General features: G+C 32.5%; 1 protein-coding gene across 2 annotated transcripts in view; it reads right to left on the bottom strand.

Moving 5' to 3' along the window:
• The window catches only part of fam184ab (family with sequence similarity 184 member Ab), a 168,680-nt gene that overhangs the window by 11,260 nt on the left and 133,840 nt on the right, over positions 1–23,580 (bottom strand). For both annotated transcript variants that reach the window (XM_051138662.1, XM_051138663.1), the window contains exons 14-17: positions 17,165–17,349; positions 12,390–12,536; positions 6,312–6,429; positions 2,761–2,865 (exon numbers count right to left, since the gene is read on the bottom strand). In XM_051138662.1, coding sequence (XP_050994619.1) covers positions 2,761–2,865; positions 6,312–6,429; positions 12,390–12,536; positions 17,165–17,349 — 555 coding nt within the window. The remainder of the gene's footprint in view (positions 1–2,760; positions 2,866–6,311; positions 6,430–12,389; positions 12,537–17,164; positions 17,350–23,580) is intronic.

The following is a 23,580-nucleotide window of genomic DNA, read 5'->3' as shown; positions in this document are numbered from 1 at the left end:
GCTCGCAACACTCAGCAGAGGAAGCATCAGTCGCTCTCAGCCAATCAAAATGAGTCGAGAGAGATGTGTCAGAGGAACTTTCAGACTGAAAGAAGAATGGCTTGGAAAGCAAAGAAGAACTGGATGTCTCAACAGGAAGAGAACGCGGAAGAACGAGAGACACTGACACTCACACACACACACACACACACACACACACACACACACACACACACACACATATATGCACATGTAATCAGTGACACTTGGAAGTTATAGAACACAGATGAGGGCAACAGTGAAATATCTGGTCAAACAGAATGACATTGTTGAGACTGGGTCAGGAACTGCTGCTGTGACGTATGGAACAAACATCACTTTCTCCTAAGCTCTGGAAAAACAGGAAGTTAAAGTGATGGTTCACTCAAAAATGAAAATGCAGTCGTCGTTTACTCACCCTCGTGTTGTTTTAAACCTGTATGACTTTGAATCATGTACTGGTTGCTCTTTTCTATGCAACTGCAAGGCTTTTAAGCTTTAAAATGGATGCAAACAGACCATGAAGGGTTGATACGATTGCGAAGTACGATTGCTTTGAAGATTAGAAAAACTGAAGTTATTTGCTAACAATCTTACGAAATCATAATTTATGCATAACTTATGCATTCACTGATTTATTGAAAATATCCCAAATTAAATCTAAAACTATATAAAAAAAAAGTTAATAAATTACAAATATTAGATGAAAAATGTAACTTTAAAACTAAAAGTCATAGAAATATTGCCTTGACAAATAAACATAATAAATACATTTAAGCACTAATTTAAGTACTAATATTACTAAAACTGAAAGAGAAATAAATGAAAGCTAAATTAATAATTTATGAATAATTAATAAAAGTTTACACTAAAATAATTTAATATGCAAAAGTATTTATTAGTCTTTTGAATTAAATAGAATTTTAGATTAAATTTTTATTTAAATTTTAGTTTAAGTCAGAGCAATTTAGTTTTTTTTTTATTTCTATAATAATAAAGCAAAATAACGAACAACAAAATAGCTTGAACTAAAATTTAAATAAAAATTTAAAATGAAATAAAAAAACGATTTCAAAATATTAATAAATACTTTTGGATATTAAATTAGTTTAGAATAAAATAATAAAATGTTTTGCATAGAAATATTTTTTTAAAAGATAAAAAAAAAATTGCTAAGGCTTGAACTAAAATTTAAACAAAAATTAAATACATAATTAAAAGCTAATTCAAAATACAAATAAATACTTTTGTATTTTAAATTATTTTAGTATAGAAATATAGCATAGAAATATAAAAAAAAGATAATAAAAAAAACAATGACACAATTGCCGAAACTTGAACTAAAGTTTAAATAAAAATAAAATATAAAATTAAAAGCTAATTCAAAATACTAATAAATACTTTTGAATATTATTTAAGTATAAAATAATTAATAACATTTTTAGCAAAGAAAATAAAGGAAATAAAAATGTAATATAAAATTAAAAGCTAATTCAAAATACTAATAAATACTTCTGTATAATAAATTATTTTTTGTATAAAATAATACAAGTTTTAGCATATAAATATTTAAAAAAAGATTAAACAAAACAAAATAACAAACAACAAAATAAGACTTGAACTAAAATTGTAATAAAAATTAAATACAAAATTAAATTCTAATTCAAAACACTAATAAATAATCTTGTATATTAAATTATTTTAGTATAAAATAATTCATGACATTTTAGCATAGACATATTTATAAAAAGACAAAAAAAAAAATTGCTGAGAGTTTAACTAAAATTAAAAAGTAAATTAAAAGCTAATTCAACATACTAATAATTACTTTTATATAATAAATTATTTTAGTATAAAATAATGAATAACAATTTTACCATAGATGGTGTGGTAGTATTACATGCCAAACAAGTTTTCGGACTGCAATACATAAATAAATAATATATCATACAGCTTCAAAAGAATTGAAAATATAGTGCAGAAGTTGGATGGACTGCTTTTATTTTATGTCCCTTTTAAGTTTGAAAGCTTCAGTCATTGCATGGAAGAAACCATCCAGTACAATGAAATAAATTCTTCTGTTTTCCATGCAGGTTTAGAATGACATGAGGGTGAGTAAATGATGTCAGACTATTCATTTTTGGGAAAACAATCCCTTTAATAATGTATGTGTGTATGTGTGTATGTGTGTAAGAGCTCCAGCATGCTCCCACTGAACAGTGTTTCCAATGAACTCCAGTCCGGCATGTCAGTTGTATTGCCTTTGATTGCACCCCCAGTAACACTCCATCCTAACCAGGCACAACACATCTGCTAAAGCAACTGTCACAGTAATCAGAGCATATATGATGTTTAATAACAGCTGTAGAAGAAGATTTTGAACCAATGAGATTTCACTGTGAATCTTGTCAGTGTTGTAAATGGCTGAGAACTCCAATTAGCAATGTACACATATAATTGAATGCTTTTTGCAACATGCCTGGCTAGGATACAGTGTAAGAAATGACATTCAAGCCTCATTCAACTGCTGTTGTTTCCAAAACTTAGTGAACCGCTTTGCAGTCAACTGTCAATATTAGACATTTTTTAATCAAAAGAGTGTATCCCATGCCAACAGCCAGCGTTAAACTGAAATAGAGCCTAATCAGATCACTAGGTTTTGAAACAGCAACTACGTCATCAACTAACAAACTACCAGCTCCACACACATGGACACAGTAGAGTACAAAGACGAACTCTTACCTTGACAAGAGGGTTAATGACACCAACATTGGGGTTTGCATTGAATATTTTGTTAAAGTTGGTCTCTCTGTTTACAAGCTCCAGCTGGTAAAACTTCTTGTCATCCTGGAAAGAAAAGTAGATTCTCTTATGATATTCATGGACAATATAACACCACTGACATAAACGCATTTGTCTCTAGAACATGTTACTAAACACAAAAATATGTTAAGAAGTGTTTTGGAAGCTTAAATATAGGAATAAAAATTAATTATAAGCTTCTATCAAAACTATACTATCAATACTAGTATATACTAATATAGTTGATGTAATGATAAAATTACCATATTATATCATATCATATTATAACTGTAATATTATTTAATATATTTACATATTTTTGCATGTCAATACTGTCAGAAAATCTATTTTAATTCAAATATGTATTTTTAAGCAAAACATTGGCATTTTAAAATTGAACATTCAAATATAAAACATAAATATATATGTATACATTTAAATATAAGCAAAATAAAAACTACTTTTTAATATATAAAATGCTTTAAGGCATTTAAACACATGATATGAAAAAAGACATTATTTAGTAAGCCTGTAACCACCTAAATCAGTGATTTAAAAAAGCATTTTTGGCAAATACAAGTAATTTACCATAGAAATATGTTTTTTTTTTAGCGTTTATGACTGTTATAGCACCAGCTGTGGTCTGATCTCCATATAAAAAATTGATTGTTTGTTTGGAATCACCTGTCACATGTTCTTAGCAGGTTTTGTGACGTTTTGAGTTTTTCTTTAGGCTTTATAGGATTTGGGGTAAATTTGGACAGGCCCCTTTTCTAAACAACCCCATTATAGCTTCGCAATGGGTAAATTTCAACATTTTTTGGTAATTATTGACCTAGAGAGTCCAGAGAATTGCCCTGCAGTGTTTTTTTTTCCAGATAGAGTGAAAAACCTAGGACTAGTTTGCAAAAGAAGTTTTTTTTTTTTTACATCTTCTCAATCATTTAACAAATGATTTGATTGACAGCAGTGGTTCTACAGGCAAAGATGTCCAGAATGAGAAGTTCTATAGTAAGATACAAATATCGCGTGTATGGATGAAAAACCGTGCAATGTAATCATTTACACGATTAATGTCGAATAATGAAAATGCGATATTATAGACACTTGTGGCACTTTGGACCAAGACCGTGCACAGCGATTTTCATGTTGATAGGACAAACGGTTGTGTAAGCATAGATTTTTTAAATTATTTTTTTCCCTCTTATAGCACCACTAAGTGGCCAAACTTTGTGATTTTTGTTCTGTGACCCCAGATTGAGCTCTTACATAAGTGTTCTGAGTTTGGTGAAAATACCTCATTCCGTTCAGGAGTTATAAGCATTTCACTAAACGCGGCTCCGCCCCTTCTGAACGTTTTGGCGCCCCTTTTGCGAGTCCAAAGTTCAACTTTTTTTCTATCTATCCATCGTTCATTCTATTTATCCATCCATCCATCCATTTCTCCATTTATCATCCATCCTTTATCCATCTATTCATCCATCATCCAACCATTGTTCTATTCATTCATCTATCCATCATTTGATCTATCATCCATCCATCCATTATTCTATCTATCCATCTATCCATCCATACTTTTATCCATCTATTCGTCTATCTATCATCCATCCATCCATTATTCTATCCATCCATCTCATCCGTCCATTTAGCCATCCATCCTTTTATCCATCTATTTGTCCATCAATTATCCATCCATCGTTCTATCTATTCATCCATCATTTGATCTATCATCCATCCATTCACTGTTCTATCCATCCACCTCATCCATCCTTTTATCCATCTATTCATCCATCATCGTTCTATCTATTCATCTATCTATTCATCCATCCATCATTTGATCTATCATCCATCCATCCATCCATTATTCTATCTATCCATTTATCCATCCATCCTTTTATCCATCTATTCATCCATCTATCATCCATCCATCATTCTATCTATTCATCCATCATTTGATCTATCATCCATCCATTCACTGTTCTATCCATCCACCTCATCCATCCTTTTATCCATCTATCATCCATCATCGTTCTATTCATCCATCTATTCATCCATCCATCATTTGATCTATCATCCATCCATCCACTGTTCTATCTATCCATTCACCTCATCCATCCATCCTTTTATCCAGCTATTCATCCATCATCCAACCAGTGTTCTATCTATTCATCCATCCATTGTTCTATATATTCATCTATCATTCTACCTATCCATCAATTAATTTATCCATCTATTCATCCATCTATCATTCGATCTGTCCATCCATCCATGCATCCATCCATTGTTCAATCTATCTATCCATCCATCCATCCTTTTATCCATCTATTATCCAATTATCCAGTTATGAGTGATTTCATACATTTAGTCGCTCAAGCGCCCCTGTCAGGCCAATTGAACTAGGGAGTTAAAATGACAGCTGCAGCCAATGAGTGATCCTCTACTGCCATCTTCTGGTTATAAGGGTAATTTCATATCATTTTCATCTTGAAAAGCCATTGTTTTCTGTGAAAAGACATTTTTTCATCGCGTCTTTATGAACGAAAAGTGAATCTTCGAAGTGAATTTTACTGCACAGCTGTAAAGTTGAAAAATAATAAAGGCTTTAAAATATTACACGATTTTAAAAATGTGTTCATGACTATAAAGGAAAGTTATTGATTATCAAGAACACTATTAAGATGCCATTGAAGAGAAGCATCGTTAGTTACATAACATTAGCCTGAACTGATTAGCTGTCAGCAATTAAATGTACAACTATATGTCTAGGTACTCTCCTGGGATTTCCAGCCTCTTTTTATGTTGTTAAATAACATGAAACTGAACGTTTATGCCGCTATCATTAATTACAATATTGCAGTTATTATTTTTCTCAGTTTCTGATAAGAACGAGGCAGGAGAGGAGTCTCAGGAGTCTCTACATATATATAGCACATATAAAATGAGCTGGCTTATAATCATGCGGATGATGTTCTAAAGATGCTCCGTGCAAATGGTCAACTGAGGCCTTGGTCATGTTGTCGTTTCTATTTTTAAAAATTGGTATATGTCACTGATTTTAATGCATAGGTAAATCCTCTGTTACAAACAACAGTATAAATTGTGTCATTTTTAGCAGGTGCTGGTCTGATTTTCTTATCTAAAATGGAAAGATACAAGAAACATAGATGATAAACGTCTAACACATTCAGTGTCACCTATTTTTATGAGCAAAGAAAGTCTTTTCCATAAACTACTGTTGTTATAAAAGAGTGAATTTCATAGAAAAAGCAGTTGTCACTATGTCTAGAGCAGGATTAAGCTGGTCTTTTCAACAGGGTTGTCTGTCCTGAAATAGATCTATCCCTCCAGTCTTGCGAGACTCTGCTAATCTCAGCAGGACCGAGCACCCGTGGGATACCTCGCCTTGTGTAACAACATTCACAGCTGAGAAATTTCACAATAAACCTGAGATACTGTGAATAAGCACGCCACACTTCTTAAAGTGCTCTTACCACCAGTTTCTTGACCAAAGATTCTCTCTCAGCCACCATATCCTTCAGTTCAGCTATTGTCTGCAGATCTTCAGGCCTGCTCTCTCTGTTCCGGAATTTTTCTTCTGTTCCCTCCAACCTAAAGAGCAAAGACATTTTAAGATAAGACTTTAAAATCTCTACAACCCTTAAATCAGTGGTTCTTGTTAAGTGGCACATGCTAACGATAACACTTCTGAAATAGCATGCAATGCATTATTTGCATAGGAAGTGGAGTTGCAAACTTTGTAGAACACTTTAAATCGTTCACTCAAGAGTTTCCATGATTAGGATGCTGTCTAGGCAGCAAGACAAGTCACATGGTTTAGAAGTTGAACTATCAACCCTCTCTCCACTCTGTTTACAATCAGTCTGTCATCTGTTTGGGCTTGTGACTCATTGCTGAGAGCAAATTTGACTATTCTGACACTTTAGCTTAGTTTGAAAGCAAAGCTGATGGCTTTGTGCTTTGAACACAGAATTAATTGAACAGCATTGATCATATCGGTGTGATGATATTGGCATCTACCTTTTATTTTCATTCTTCATGTTGTATTAGTGTGATAGTTAAAATCATCAGCACCTTTGAATAGCTGTTGCTCAATCATACTTTCATCTAGAGGAATTCTTTGATGATCGTGTCGTCGAGGATCAATATCTCCACCGTTTCTGCCTCTTTGAAGGATGTTTCAAAATGTGTGATGAATCTTTAATGAGCATGGAATGTGACGCTTCCCCAGAGGTATACAGTGTCAAGATTGATGGCTGTTTTTATATGAAAACCTCTCCGTAGGACTTCACAACTGCTGGTAATAATGAAACTGAGGCTGTTTCATGAATAGTTTTAAACGGTGGCAAACAGAGGACAACACTGCAGTTTGAACTACTAAGGGCACTACTAAGGGCTTTAACCTGGGGCCAGATGGGCACTGCCCTCTCAGATTTATACATGTAAATGGGACATATCAGAGAGCTTCACTTACATACATCTATTTGTCCATGTATGCATGCATCCATCCATCTATTCCTTTCATTTATCAATCCATCATTATTTCTTTTCATCCATTCATCTATCTATCTATCTATCTATCTATCTATCTATCTATCTATCTAACTATCTATCATCAATTCTTTTATCTATTTATTCATCCGGTCCATTCATCCAACATCCAATCCATCTATCCATCAATCGATCAATCCATCCATCCGCCCATCATTCTATCTATTCATCCATCCATCCATCCACTCACTCTATCATCCATCCATCCATTTATCATCCATCCTTTCATCCATCTATTCATCCATCATCCATCCATCATTCCATCCATCCATTCATCCATCCATCGTTCTATCTATTCATCCCTCTATTCATCCATCAATCTATCATTCTATTTATTCATCCATCATCCATTTATCATCCATCCATCAATCCTTTTATCTATTCATCCACCCATCATTCGATCTATCCATCCATCCATCCATCCATCCATCATTTCATCCGACCATTTATCCATCACTCTATCTACCCATCCATTCATCATCCATCCATCCAATTATCCGTCCATCCTTTTATCCATCATCCATCAATCATTATTCATCCATCTATTCATTCATTCATCCATCCATCCATCTTTCTATCTATTCATCCAACCCTTTATCATTCTACCTATCCATCCATCCATTCATTTATCTATCTACTCATCCATCCATAGTTTGATCATCCATCCATCATCCATCCATCCATCCATCCATCCATCCATCATTCTATCTGACCATCCATCCATCGCTCTATCTTCGCATCCATCCATCCTTTTATCCATCTATCAATTTATCCATCTATTCATTCATCCATCGTTTGATCATCCATCCATCAAATCTATCTGACCATCCATCCATCCATCCATCCATCATTCCATTTATTCATCCATCCTTTTATCCATCTATCATGCATCAAATGTTCTATTCATCCATCCATCCATCCATCATTCTATTTATTCATCCGTCCACTCATCCATCCATCATTCCATTTATTCATCAATCCATCCATCATTTTATTTATTCATCCATCCATCCATCCATCCATCAATCATCCATCCTTTTATCCATCTATTATCCATCGTTCTATCTATTCATCCATTTATCCATTGTTTGATCCATTCATCCATCCTTCCATCCAACCATCCATCCATCATTCTATTTATTCATCCATCCATCCACCCACCCAATCATCCATCCTGTTATCCATCTATTCATCCATCTATTCATCCATTGTTCTATTCATCCATCTATCCATCGTTTGATCCATTCATTTATCCATCCATCCATCCATCCATCCATCCATCCATCCATCCATCCATCCATCATTTTGTCTATCCATTCATCATCCACCCATCATTCCATCCATCTCATCCATCCATTAATTTATCCATCTATTCATCCATCCATTGTTCTATTCATCCATCCATCCACCGTTCGACCCATCTTCATTTAGCTTTTACTATCCTCATGTAAAAGCTAAAACTATAAATAAGAAATGGCCCTTTTTAACAGGCTCATAATAGCGGTTCACTGAATGGCCCTTTGTGAGTAAACACTCATTCTCATCAAGCCTATTTATCCATTTAAACTGACAGCAGCAAAACACAGCACATGCAGCCTGCAGAGTGCACTCGAGCAGTTACAGTAGAGCAGCCCATGCTCCGTACATGAGGATCACTGTGGATCACCACGCACATGAAATATTCATGAGACTTAAATAGGCTGAAATTTAAAACTGGTTGGAGGACTCAGTTTGGGGAAACTTAGCTGTCATAATAATTAATTGCACAGAGGACAGGGCTGTCATTTCAATAGGTTTGTGTTATGTTTAATTAGTTGGCTGTGTATCTCTGCTCTTCAGGGACACCTGGAGATGGCACGCTTAGGAAATGCTGAGGGATACAAGTTCTGACTGTTTCACATGAGACCTCATTCTGTTCAGTCACACACTAACTGCACATCACACTAAAAATACTTACACGAGTCAAACGTTTAAAACATAACTTAAAGGAATAGTTCACCTTAAAATCATTTACTCATTCATGTCATTTGATTTTTTTGTGCAACACATTTTATTTTGTTCAACACAATGCAAGTACAGTGCCTTGCAAAAGTATTCATACCCCTTTTTTCACATTTTTATTATGTTGCAGCCTTATGTGAAATTGCTTTAAATTATTTTCTTCCCACATCAATTTACACTCATAACTAATGATAAATAATCATAACTAATGATATTTGTCACTGAATAATGGCTCAAACGGTTTAATTCTCACACAAAGATGTCTTTTCAAAATACCTAGAATACAGCCTGCGAGTCATATGGACTTACTTTTATAGTGCTTTTTTTGTCATTTTTGGCGCTTGACAGCACCCGTCTGCATTCAATTAAAAAGAGCTGCATGAATATCTTATCTTTATATTTCAGTGATGAAAGCAAGTCATACAAATCTGGAACTACAAAGGGAATGAATAAATGATAGAATCTTCATTTTTGGGTGAACAATTCCTTTAAGATCAGTCCTTCACACCCTTTGTCTCGAACACACAAAAGTATAGTTCTCACAGACGGATTTGATAAATTATGAATTAAAAACACTGGGATTTAAATGAACCTCAGATATTTTGCACTTTGTTAAATGCAACTCCATCTTTCCCTTGTATTTTGTGGGCCGTGGGGCCTTTCCATGTCATGACACACACTTCCAGAAACTAAAATATTCATTATCATTCTCAGTTGTGAATACAGAGTGGATTCAGGCAGTCAGATGAACTATTTTTATACGACAAGCTGTTCAATAGCTGGATGTGTTGGTGTTCTCGTTCAAGTAAACCTAAATTAGGTCACCTCTGACAGCAATATCTACAGTCAAAGAGCTCTTTTACAACCCTGCCAACTTTCTATATTTATATACACACGCATGTACACCTACAAACACCTCCTGTTCATGTACGGCTGTCCTTCTGACTCAAATTCATCTAAACACATTTATCATTCTGTGGCTAGTATATAAAATGTACTATTTCAAGCAAAAATTAGAGTGAATACAAACAAACTGGGACATTTTTTCCATTCATCTCTATGACGGAAAATGTCCTAATTTACATGTATTCACCCTAAATAAATTATTTACACATCTAGTGCAATAATATTCACAAAAAACATATTTTTTTCATAAAACACCCATAGTCCCTTTTAAGCAGACACTTTTTACAGTGCTCCTCTAAAGTTGTGAACACATTTCTGAAGTATGCTTTAAAAGAAAATACTATTTCAGTCTTTTTAATAAAAAATGTCATATTTAATTCAGCATTACTTGCCATTTTTTTGTAGATATCTGGGAAATTTATTTGCAATTTCTGAGTGTGAATTGTTTCTACACCAAATTTTTTCATTGTATTAATGTGGCAAAAATGTTTAAATCAAATCACTCATTTTTAGTGCAAACTAACATTGCACTATAATTGCACAAACAAAAATGTGTTCATAGCAGCAATACTTCATCAAATGATGATTGCATGATGGAGAACAGCATTATTTGCACACTTGCTTCTCCATATGAATGGTGTCCCTTATCAGAGCAATAGTTTCAAAAGTGAAATAAAAAATAAAAGTTCCTTATTATTCAAATAATATCATTTTGAGAAAGAAAATGAATTTTGTTTTTCTTAAAAAGTACCAAAAGAACCGTTAATGGAATCAGAAAGAGGAATCAAAACCACTATGAAATCCGTTTTAATTTTCCAAATTCTGTTTTTTCCGTTTAATTTTTTCAAAATTATTTTTTTTTTTATTGAATTTTTTTTTTTAATTCAGTTTTTTTTTTATTCTTTTAGATTCTGTTCTAATGGTAAAATAAACAAATATCAATAAAAAGCATGTCTCATTAATTGAAATCATGAAACTTACAGAATTTAAGAGCAATTTATTATGTTTAAAAAAAAAATTGAAATTTTTAGGGTCCTATGAAATGTGTTTTATTTATTTTTTTCTCAAATTCAGTTTTTTACCAAATTCTCTGTCTTCCATTAACTTTCTGGATTCCATTTTAATGGTTTCATTAAATTTTAATGATTAAAAGCATCTCTAATTAATTGATTTTATTTTAACAAAAAAAAAAAAAAATCATTTTTTAACATTTTTATTTACTTAATTATTACATTATATAAATTATATATATATATTATATATATATTTCTTTTTTTCAGAAATACTGTGTTGTGTATTTAGTAAATTTTTCTGGTAAAAAAAAAATTCTAGTAAATATTAATAATAATAATAATAATAATAATAAAATAAATAATAAATAAATAAATAATTTTATTAGTAGTAGTAGTACTATCATTACATTAAGTAATATATTTCTGTCACAGTTTCTTTAAGTTAAACCGAATTTTTATTTTGACAGGTTGCTTCAACATATTCAAACTTGGTGCATCTGGATCTAATCTGGATCCATCTCAACTAATGATATTCGCCACTGAATAATGGCTTAAACGGTTTAATTCTCACACAAAGTTTCAAACACATTTTACCACAATCACAGCAGCAATACTTCATCAAATGATGATTGCATGATGGAGAACAGCATTATTTGCACACTTGCTTCTCCATATGAATGGTGTCCCTTGTCAGAGCACAAAACAATCCTCATTCAAACATGAAAAATACACAAACAGCATGTTTTGTAGCTTAAGGCATCTGCTCCTCTTATCTGAGCTACTTTGACAGGGTCGTCTGTTGTGCTCTCAGTTCTCGCTAGATATGTATCTCGATATCTTCTCTATCTCTCCCTCCCAGCATCTCTTTAGAAACACTGTCCTCATCTTGTCCCTCTCCACCAGCCCCTCTGAGTCTACATCACTGTCTGCTGTCCTTTCGTTAGCATTCAAGCTGTTTCATAGCTGTTGTCATCAGACCCACGTAAACAACCAGTCAAAACAAAAGTTACAGATCCTTCATCCTCCAAAATACACATACTGTATATTCCATACAGATTTTTTTGTGGGGCATAAACTCACAGGATCTGCAGGGCAGAGATCTTGTCCTTCAGGAGTTCCTGGGCCTTGTTAAAGTCTGACAGCATATTCTGTGTTTCTCTGTGGTGGAGGGCATTCAGCTCGGCCATCTCGCGCTCGTGTTTCTTACACAGGTCTTGCTCATGAGCTCTGTGAATACAAACACACACACTCAGTGACTTTACAAAACTCTCTGCCGCAGGCCTGAAGGAAATTGCATCCACAGAGAAACAGATTTTTAATACGCTGCTGCCACACAGATCTAATATAAACATTTTCTTTCCCAGCTGTTTACCTTCATAGACATAACCGACTGTTTTTGCAACTCCTGTGTGTTTTTAACGTAAACTTGTGTGTTTGACAGTTTAAGCGCAGTAAGACGTGAAAGAGAACTTAGTTTAGATATGATAATCAAAATCAAACAGATGTTTTTTGGCAGAATATCTGAGGTATGAGCTGTAAAGGCACAGCTCTATTTTGGAAAATGGGGCAGGGATCAGCAGTTCATTTGCATTTAAAGAGACATGCACATAAACAGCGTGCTTCTACTTACACTCAAAATGGGCATTTTCAAAATAATATTATAAATAATCTGTGGGGTATTTTGAGCTGAAACTTTACAGACATATTCTGGGGAAACCTGACACTTTTACATTTACTATTACATCTTGTAAAAGGGGGCATAATAGGTTTAATCCATAAAATATAATCAATAGTTTTGATTCATAAAGTCATTTTAGATTAGATTAAAATTCATAATGGTTTATTGGATGAATACATGAAAAAATACATAAATAAATAAACATATGCATATTTATCTGCACCACCATTTTGCATTTATTGCTTTAAAAATACAGCAAAAAGAGTAGTATTTTGAAATATTATTACAATTTAAAATTAGTGATTCCAATTTCAATATAATTTAAGAACATTTCAAATGTTAAAAGAATTTTTAAAAATTGTTAATGTAAAACTTAATTTATTCCTGTAAAAGATAATTGTTAATGGAAACGCAAAGTGGAATCAAAATCACTAGAAATCCAAAAATTCTGTTTTTTTTCCGTTTTAATTTCCCTAGACTTTAAAAAAAAAAAACAAAAAAAAAAAACTATATAATAAAAAGCATATCTAATTAACTGAAATCATGAAACATGAAACAATTTAAGAGCAATTTATAAAAGGTTTAGCAAAAATTACATTTTTAAGCTCCTATGAAATATGTTTTATATTTTTCTCAAATTCAGTTTTATTTTTTTTCTCAAATTCCTTTTTATTTTTTACCAGACTCATTCAGATTAATTTTCTGGATTCCATTTTAATGGTTTCATTAAATTTGAATAATCAAAAGCATCTATAATTAAAACTGATTTTATTTTAAAAAATATATAGCTGATTTTTCAGTCTTCATTGTCACATGATCCTTCAGAAATCATTCCAGTATGGTGATGCTCAAACATTTCTTATTATCACCAATATAATAAATGTTAAAAACTGTATTTTTGTGGAAAGCGTAATTTTTTGATAAACAAAGTTCCAAACAAAAGCATTTATTTGCATTTAACACTATAACTGTCATGTGTCATATTTCAAAAAAAGTATTTAAAAATGTAAAAAAATTGTAAAGTTGAATTTCTTTCTTCTTGTTTTAAGAAAAAAATCTCAGAGCATGCAAATTGGCAGTTTTTTGTTTGATTTATGGCTTAGAGCTTTTCAAACATTTTATTTTTTCAATGTTTTGAAGTCTCTATTTATGGCTTAGAAAATGAATAAGAAAAATGTAAGCAAGGCCGCTACAAAAGTGTGCGGTCACTGTTGTGATCTATTAAGAACTTTTAATTCCTCTGTTACATGAAACTTTCATTCAGCTCAGCTCTGATACAAATGTTCTCTCTGAGTAAATAACATTCACAAAGCATTGTGTTACGAGTCAAAAGTCAACACGATATTGATTTTTAATTAGGACATGTTCTTTTCCCATACTGCAATTTTTATGCTATATGACTTTTATCTGAAACACACTCTCTACAATTCAGCCGCACACTGTGATGGCTTCACATAAAGCCCAATAAAGCAGGATCTCCTCTCGGTAAATGATACGCCCCTGGGGAACGACGATGCAATTTATTTGCCGCTTTTATCTCAGAACCTGGATGTGTCAGTGTTACATAATTGAAAGTGAAATGAGATCAGCACCCGCCTTGCATTATGATGTGTGTTACTAAATAATCACGTTATCTCAAACCAGCCGCTCTGTATAATGAAATGGCTTTTTACTTATTAATACAAAGGTGAAATATTAATATCACCCCCTGAATAAAAAAACACAATGGCTGTGACTTTGGCTTTTCTAATCCAATTTCTTTTTAAAAGTCTGTTTTCTTTTCATTAAACTACTACAAAAGACAAACAACACTGTCCGAAAGAGTCAGACAGCGACGAGAGAACTTGGGCAAAATTCTGATAGGACTTTCTAGGCAAGAACGTGGTGCGCTTTTTTCCTTTATTCTTTATTTTTTTCACTTGCAACCCCATTGTGCTTGAAAGTAATTGAATTTCCATCTCTTTCATCATCACCAATGACTCTTGTCACATAAAACCAGATGAGAATGTCACATTAGAGGTTGTTTAAGGATTGCAAATGCTCTGTGCTGAACAAGGACGACCTTATGCAACCTCACGCATACAGACGTGAGGTGAAATTTTCTCATTTTGCAATGAGTTTACTCACTATTTCCTAAATGCAGTGCTCAAATAGTACACAAATCAACTACAAAATAAAATCGTACTTCAGTACAAGTACCCATTTTTAATTTCACTCGAGTAAAAGTACAAAAGTAGTTGATTTTAAATATGCTGAAAGTAAAGTTAGACCCATATACCAATTTACCGATATTTAAGTATTTTACCATAATCGGATATCAGTTTTGTAATATGGGGTTCACCAGTAAACACCATCTTGTGGATTTTTTGAGAATTGCACGCAGAATCGCCATTGCAGGGTGTCTAAGGGGAGACGAGACAACAACGGGGTGCACAGGTAAAACATACTTACTTTGTTGTAATCAGTAAACTTTTTTTTTAACATAACACCCATTAAAGGAATTAGTTGTGTTGCATAAATGCCTGATATGTAGGCTAGTTTATGCAGCTTGGCTCTAAGAGATAGAGACAAGCTCATAGATTCAAATATCGGTTCTGCATATCAGGCATGAACATGCAAATAGTTATTATCGGTATCGGTTATTAAAAAAAAAAAAAAATCACTAGTACTTAGAATTAAAAGTAAAATGTATTAATCAATCATGTTTATTATTTATTCTAGCCAGGACTAGTCATTAATCAGCACTAATGAGAAAGATTAGTGCAGACTTTTTATTTTACAAATAAGCAGTGTTATTTTAACATCATTGAGATGCTATTATAGTTTTTATTATATTTTATCAATGTTTCATTTTTATATTTTTCTTTTATTATTTTGCTTTTGTCATTTTCAGTATTGCTTTTGTCATTTTATTAGTTTTTATTTCAGTTTTCTTTTAGTTATTTTGGTACATGAAATCAAACTAAATTAAAATGAGAAATGTTGCATTGCTACTAGGTAAAATAAAACTATTTTTATTTTATTGTGTTGTACTTCAGTTAACGTTCATTTTATTTGACGTAATCACTGTTTTTATATTTTCAATTTTACTTTCATTTTTAGTTTTTGTTAACTATAATCACCCTTTTCCAACTTTTATAATAATAATAATAAGAAGAAGAAACTTTATTTTATATAGTACCTTTAATAAAAGCATCTCAAAATGCTTTACAAACATAAACCGATATTTTTAACCGATACGTATGTCTGATGTTAATATGAAAATTAATGTCAAAATTAAGAATAACAAGGGCTCTGACAAAAACTTTCCTTAAATGCTTTTAAATTATTTTATCGGTTTTGAAAATTACAGATACCGATAACCATAAAAAGCTTAACATTGATGCCGATAATAGGTTGATCCCTATAGCATGTAGTATTTTAAAAATGAGGATAAACAGAATGTGTAAACATGAGGTAACAAATGTTATGAAAATATAATGCACAGACATCACAAGGGGCAAAATGCGTTGATTTTATTTTGAAAAAAATTCAATATAACGAGGAACTTTTTTTTGTGCTGAAGTAAAAGTACAATATTATGCATTGACAAATGCTAAATGTTAAAATTATGGACAAATGTTCTTTCAGTAACATTGATAGAATGTTTGTTCAAAGTTACCTAGTCTTTAATAATGTTCTAAAAATGTCAGCACAAAAACATTATTTACATTATTTATATTTCATGGAATGTTTTTTTTTCTAAAATGGTTTAGTTGAACATTTGTCAAATGTTACTACTTGTGTAAAGAAGATCTATTATGCCCCTTTTTACAATATGTAATATAAGTCTCAGGTGTCCCCAGAATGTGCCTGTGAAGCTTCAGCTCAAAATACCCCACAAATCATTTATTATATCATTTTACTCTGCCAAAAAAATCTGTTTGGTTTTGATTATAATGTCTACCGTGCTGAAATCATGCGTTATAAAGCCATATTCGTTTAAATTTCTCATATATGGTTATCTGAACGCACACATCCGAAGCACATGCACAGAAAGCGGCATGTGAGTACCGATTTTCTTTCATGTCTTATTGCGCTTAAACTGTCAAACACACACAAGTTTATGTTAGCGGGTGTAATCAAATAAAAATACTTTGTTACGCTGTCTAAATGCAAGAAAACTTCCAAGACTCACCTGATCTGCTGATTGGCCTCGCTACGGATCTTCAAAACCTCTTTGCCCTTAAGTTCCAGCTCCTTGGTCAAAGTGCTGATGTTCTCGTTCAGAGTGTGAATCTCGTGGTCCAGATCGGCAATGTGCTTCTTCCTGCGACTGACCTCCTCCTGCAGATCTGAGATGCGGCTCAGAAGCTCGTGTTCCTGCAACACAAGGTAAAACGAGGACACAATAAATGCCAGACTGACCTTACTTGAGAATGCCGTGTGTTACGTAAGAGCGTGGATTGTGTGACGGCTTTATCTGTGGCAAAGGCTCTTCCTGAAACGTGAAATCAGACACATGGAGTTCCCACAGATGCTATTTTCACAATGCACTTTGAGACTATGTTGGGATCTAATATTGATGGCATATTCCTCTGGTTCGCTTTGCTTATCCACTACATCTTCAAAAATATATGAATAGTTTAGTTATGAATAAATAAAGCTTGGGAGCAACAGCATTATTTTTAGCGTGGAGGTTTTAGCACTAGAGTTTCATCTCTTGAGGGACGTCAGGAGCTAATGGGCCTTGAGTCCATGTCTGAAGTTTCTGGGGAACAACTTTCATCAACTTTCTTAAGTGTTCAGTTACTTATTTAAAAAAATGGCAAAAAATACAACGTTTCTGGCAATGTACTAGACATAAATTGGTATTGAAATGAGGCGAGGAAACATCTCTTGCAGGAATACATCTCAGCACTGAGAAAATGTATGCATTTGAATAAAACAGTGAATGTAATAAAAAATACCACCAGTATTAAATAAATAAATACAAACTTATAGAGGATTTTTCAGAAAGTGTCCATGTTTGTAGTTTAGTTCCACGTTTTCTGCCCTCTCTCTGACCTTTAGAATTTTACAAAATGTTTTGTTTCTGTTATATATATTTTATATGCAAATGACATCTGTTACTGATGTTATTGAAATCTGAAATGTTTTCCATAATATGGCATCCACTAAAACAGAGACACTCTTTAGATGCACGCTCACAACATGCAGCACACAATACCAAAATCACAGTTAGTGCTCGACTTTTTTAAATGCATAGTTTAAAAAACAGATAATAAACAATAACTCATAAAATAAAATAAAATAAAATAAAATAAAATAAAATAAAATAAAATAAAATAAAATAAAACAAAACCATGGCAAAATGACAATGTTGTATTTTGCAACAAGTCAAAATAAAATAAAATAAAATAATATACTATGGCAAAATGATAATGTCGTATTTTGTAAAAACTCATAAACATAAAATAAAATAAAAATAAAATAAAACAAAAAACAAAACAAAACAAAATAAAATAAAATAAAATAAAATAAAATAAAATAAAATAAAATAAAATAAAATAAAATAAAATAATACTATGACAAAATGCTAATGCTGTATTTTGCAGTGAGTCGAAATAAAATACTATGGCAAAATGATGATGTTGGATTTTGCAATAACTCAAAAATAAAATAAAATTAATTATATAAAACAATAAAATAATACTATGGCAAAATGATGATGTATTTTGCAATAAGTCAAAATAAAATAAAATAACAAAATAAAATAAAATGAAATATGACAAAATGATAATGTTGTATTTTGCAATAAGTCAAAATAAAATAAAATAAAATAAAATAACAAAATAAAATAATACTATGGCAAAATGATGATGTATTTTGCAGTAAGTCAAAATAAAATAAAACAAGAAACTAAAATGAAATGAAATGAAATGAAATAAAATAAAACAAAACTATGGCAAAATAAAAATGTTGTATTTTGCAAAAACTCAAACATAAAACCAAAAATACAATAATTATAATGTATTTTGCAGTGAAATCAAAATCAAATCAAATCAAATAAATACTAAGGCAAAAAGACAATGCTGTATTTTGCAATAAGTCATAAAATAAAATAAAATAAAATAAAATAAAATAAAATAAAATAAAATGAAATAAAATAAAAGCTATTATAGCAAAATGATAATGTGGACACATTCGAGAGGATCAGGACCTCTGAGGTGGGACGGGCTAAAATACATTTTAATGGTTTAAAAAAAATCAATTTTAGACGCATTTAAGACCTCAGGGTATGTTAATATTCTGTTAGATAACAATTAATCAAGCATATCTAATAGTTCTCACTCCAAAAACCCTCACATTCATGCCTCTAAAAAAAAAAGTAGCGGGACACCAAAGTGTACTCTATTTATAGAAATTGCAACATAGGCTGTTCTCTACTGTAACGATTATATACACAACCGTATACGTCAGTCTCCAGTACAGCCCTGGTTTAGATTAATTAGACAACACTCGTCTCAGGGCAATTTTCCACTCCACTGACGCTTTGACTTATAAATGCCTCATGCACAGGAAGAAGTAGAAATCCTCCTGGAAAATACAAGCGAGCCAATTTCCAGTTTTATGCAGTTAATGGCTCTGGCTTAATCAAATTACAATTTGCTCATCCAACTCTGAATGTCTGTAAATATCATTTCACACAACAATTAGCTCAATAACGGTTTCAGTGTGTGGCAAAGAAAACCTGCGGCCCAGAGGGGCTTCCTCCGGGACGAAATATGTGATGCCAGTGTCAGCAGAAAAAGTAATAAATAGCAAACATTTGTATAAAAAACTAATTTGTGTGTTTCCCCGGTGTGAAAATGTATATGTGTTTACATAATTATAAAAATATCAAAGCCATTTTAGACAACTGTGAATTACCCTGGAAGAGTTTTTGTTAATAACTCCAAATCACAACAGATGGTTCATCTTGAGAATGAAGCACAAATACAGCACATTCGCTTCTAAGAAAATCTGTCCAAATAGTAACTCTGAATCAATGCCAATCTGTTTCTCCCACTCTCCTCTCTTGCAGAAATTATATTAGCCTTTAAAGCAGTCCATTTTATCTACATTAGTTTATTTTGTGTCAAAGAATAATCCACATTACAGTTTTAAACAGGATAGTTATAGAACAACATGCAATAAAGTAGCCATAGCCCAAAATAATTATCATGATCATTTCTATTGTCGCTATTTCTGTTTTCTTTGCGCACAAAGTATTCTCGTAGCCTCATAACATTACGACTGAACCACTGATGTCACATGGACTATTTTAACAATGTTCTTACTACCTTTCTGGGCCTTGAACATGCTGCGTTGCGGTCTATGCAGGGTCAGAAAGCTCTTGGATTTCATCAAAAATGTGTTTGAAAGATGAATGAAGGTCTTATGGATTTGGAACGACATGAGGGTGACTAATTAATGACTGAATTTTTATTTTTGGGTGAACTATCCCTTTAACTGTAACACTCATTCATGCTTGGACTCAGGTTTGTGATGAGGAAAATTGGTCATTATTCCCTGACCGCTCACTGGATGTATGTGTGATGTTAATGTGCTGAAGCAGAGCTGTCAGGGGTCTGCCTGTGACATTTCCATTTACACAACTCAAAACTATGCTCTAGCAGACCACCGGAGCAGCGCCTAGAGCACACAGCGGCTCGCTTCTCACATCAACACTATTTGTAGTTTTTGCACCGATTCCAGATTTTTAAATAAATATATCTCTGCCAAATATTGTCTTATCCTAACAAACTATATTTATTTATACGTATTTATTCAGCTTTCAGGTGATGTATAAATCTCAATTTAAAAAATGTAACCTTATGACTGGTTTTGTGGTCCAGGGACACAAACACGCGAGTGTGTGTAGATGTATATCATAGTATATATGAGTGTGTGCGACGAACAACCGTATGTTGTCCAAAAAAACAAAAAATGAGATAACCATGTGACATTAATTGTATGTGTGAACTTTGTATACAGAAACAGTTTGGGGACATTTTCGCGCGACCAAGAGTCCGCATTTTAAACGTTAAAATAGCGTCACGCGGAAAAACCGTTTATGTCCACAAAGAAGAATGGAGATGCCGCTTGCTGTCATGTCCGCTTCGGACATTAAAAGGCAAAACCTCAGCAAAAAAGAGAGCCGACATGACCAAATGGAAGGACAGAGTAAGGAAGGCTTTGAGGGATGCTTGAAAACCATATTTGACTCGAAGAGGAGAACAAAAACCAGGGAAAAATCCACCCAAACTGCTGAGTGGAAGAACCGTATATGTGATGTGATCTCTCTCTCTCTCTCTGAACGCGCTAAACACCGCATAAACAGTTAACCTATCAAAATAAACCACATACCATATATAATAAAGCTGTATTCTTTCATATTTCCCGCCAGTCCTGTGTAAAGTACGGCAAGCAGAGTTTATTTGTTTATATATTTATTTATATCGTGAGATGGCGGAGCGCGAGAACAGTTTGAAGTAGTATATACACAGGTGCGCTGCGCCAGCTTTTCTAAATAAACGACAAGGTGCACTACTCTAAACATACAAGAAGTGATCAAAGATATCCTATCTAACTTGTTACAGTTATATTTGCGTGTAGCCTAGCCTACTGGGCGTCTACTATAGATCAGCCATGAATAGGTCGAAATGAAAGTTGAGAAAATTATGATATATCTTGTATACCTTATGATATGTTGAATAATATTTAGCTATGATGTATGTCTGCATTGTATTTATTTATTTATTTATTTATTTATTTATTGTTTTTTGTTAATAATTCATTGTTATTGCCTGTACTGTAAGAATGTCTATGTATTATACATTGTTCATACTGTATTTTCTGTTTTTAAATAATTATAATAATAATAATAATAATAATAATAATAATAATAATAATAATAAACTAGAAAGAAATGCTTAATATTAACCTGAAGTTTCTGTTACTGTATTAAAACTAAGATAAAGGAATCAGATCTTTAGTGGTTTAAAGTGATATGATGAACTGGAGTTATACTGTTATTCCACACTAACTGGACATATACCGTTCTTCCACATTTCAGAAATATAAATCACAATAACTTTTGATTTTTAATACTGACACTGAAAAATGTTATCTCCTTAGAATTGAGAAGCTTTTGTTGTCTATTTTCAAGTAAAATAAAAATATATAATATAATGTTCACAATCCAAATGAAAAAAATCTTATTACTCAAAATTTGAAAATATGGACTTGTATGGTTCTTCGTCTCAAGGCCTCATATATTAGACCTAACTAGACATTTTATGTAATTAAACAGTAAAATACTGTTAAATGCACTGTTTTGAAAGTAAAAAAAACAAAACACAAAACTGTAAACTGACATTCCCATAATTGCCTGCAAGACATTTAATGTTTTTTTTTTTCATTCAAATGACTATGATTCTTCTTAGTTTTTGTCTTATCAGTTATGTACTATTGCATTTTATGCTACATTTTATGTTTCTAAATGAATGTTTATTGCATTATTTTCATGTCATGTGTGTTACTATTATAGTGATTTGTACTTCTGTACCTTCTATGTACCTCCTTAGCTTGTGGAAAAGCTGCTTGCGATGAGCTTTGGTTAATTATGTGGCTTTCTCATCACCAGCTGTGTTTTTGAAGGGGATAATTCACCCAAAAATGAAAATTGTGTCATTAATTACTCACCCTCATGTTGTTCCAAATGCGCAAGACCTATTATATTTTTGATGAAATCTAACAGCTCTCTGACCCTCCATAGACAGCAAGGGTCCTCCCACGTTCAAGGCCCAGAAAGGTACCAAGAACATCAACAAAACAGTCTGTGACATTATGGATTTCATCAAAAATATCTTAATTTGTGTTCTGAAGACGAACAAAGGTCTTACGGGTTTGGAACAACAAGAGGGTGAGTAATTAATGACAGAATTGTCATTTTTGGATGAACTATCGCTTTAAATGTTTAACAGTAAGTCCCCTTACCACACATATATAATAGACCTAACTAGACATTTCATGTTATTTAACAGTAAAATACTGTTAAATGCACACTTTTGAAAGTGAAAAAGAACAAGTAATCTTACAATTTAAAGCACAAAACTGTAAACTGACATTCCCATAATTCCCTGTTAGACATTTAATGGTTTTTCATTCAAATGACTATGATTCTTATTAGTTTTTGTCTTATCAGTTGCTAAATTAATGTTGCTAAATGAATGTTTATTGCATTATTTTCATGTTGTGTGTTATCATTAGTGATTTGTACTTCTGTACCTTCTATATATTAGTTTGTAGCTCCTCGGCTTGTGGAAAAGCTGCTTGTGATGAGCAGCATTGCCAAGTCTGTGGTTTTTCTCTGGAATTGGGCTACTTCAACACTGTTGCCGCGGGTTGTTTTTGATGTCCGCGGGTTGAAGTGACCCTAATAACATCATATTTAGCCCATGAAATGTGCATTTACACTAGGATGGCTTGAGGGTGAGTAAATAATGGGGTAATTTTCAATTTTGGGTGAACTATCCCTTTAAGAACTAGTTTGACTAACCAGCAGTT

This window comes from Labeo rohita, chromosome 20 (genome assembly GCF_022985175.1).
Source record: "Labeo rohita strain BAU-BD-2019 chromosome 20, IGBB_LRoh.1.0, whole genome shotgun sequence".
Taxonomy (NCBI): Eukaryota; Metazoa; Chordata; class Actinopteri; order Cypriniformes; family Cyprinidae; genus Labeo; species Labeo rohita.
This window is presented reverse-complemented; position numbering and strand designations above follow the sequence as displayed.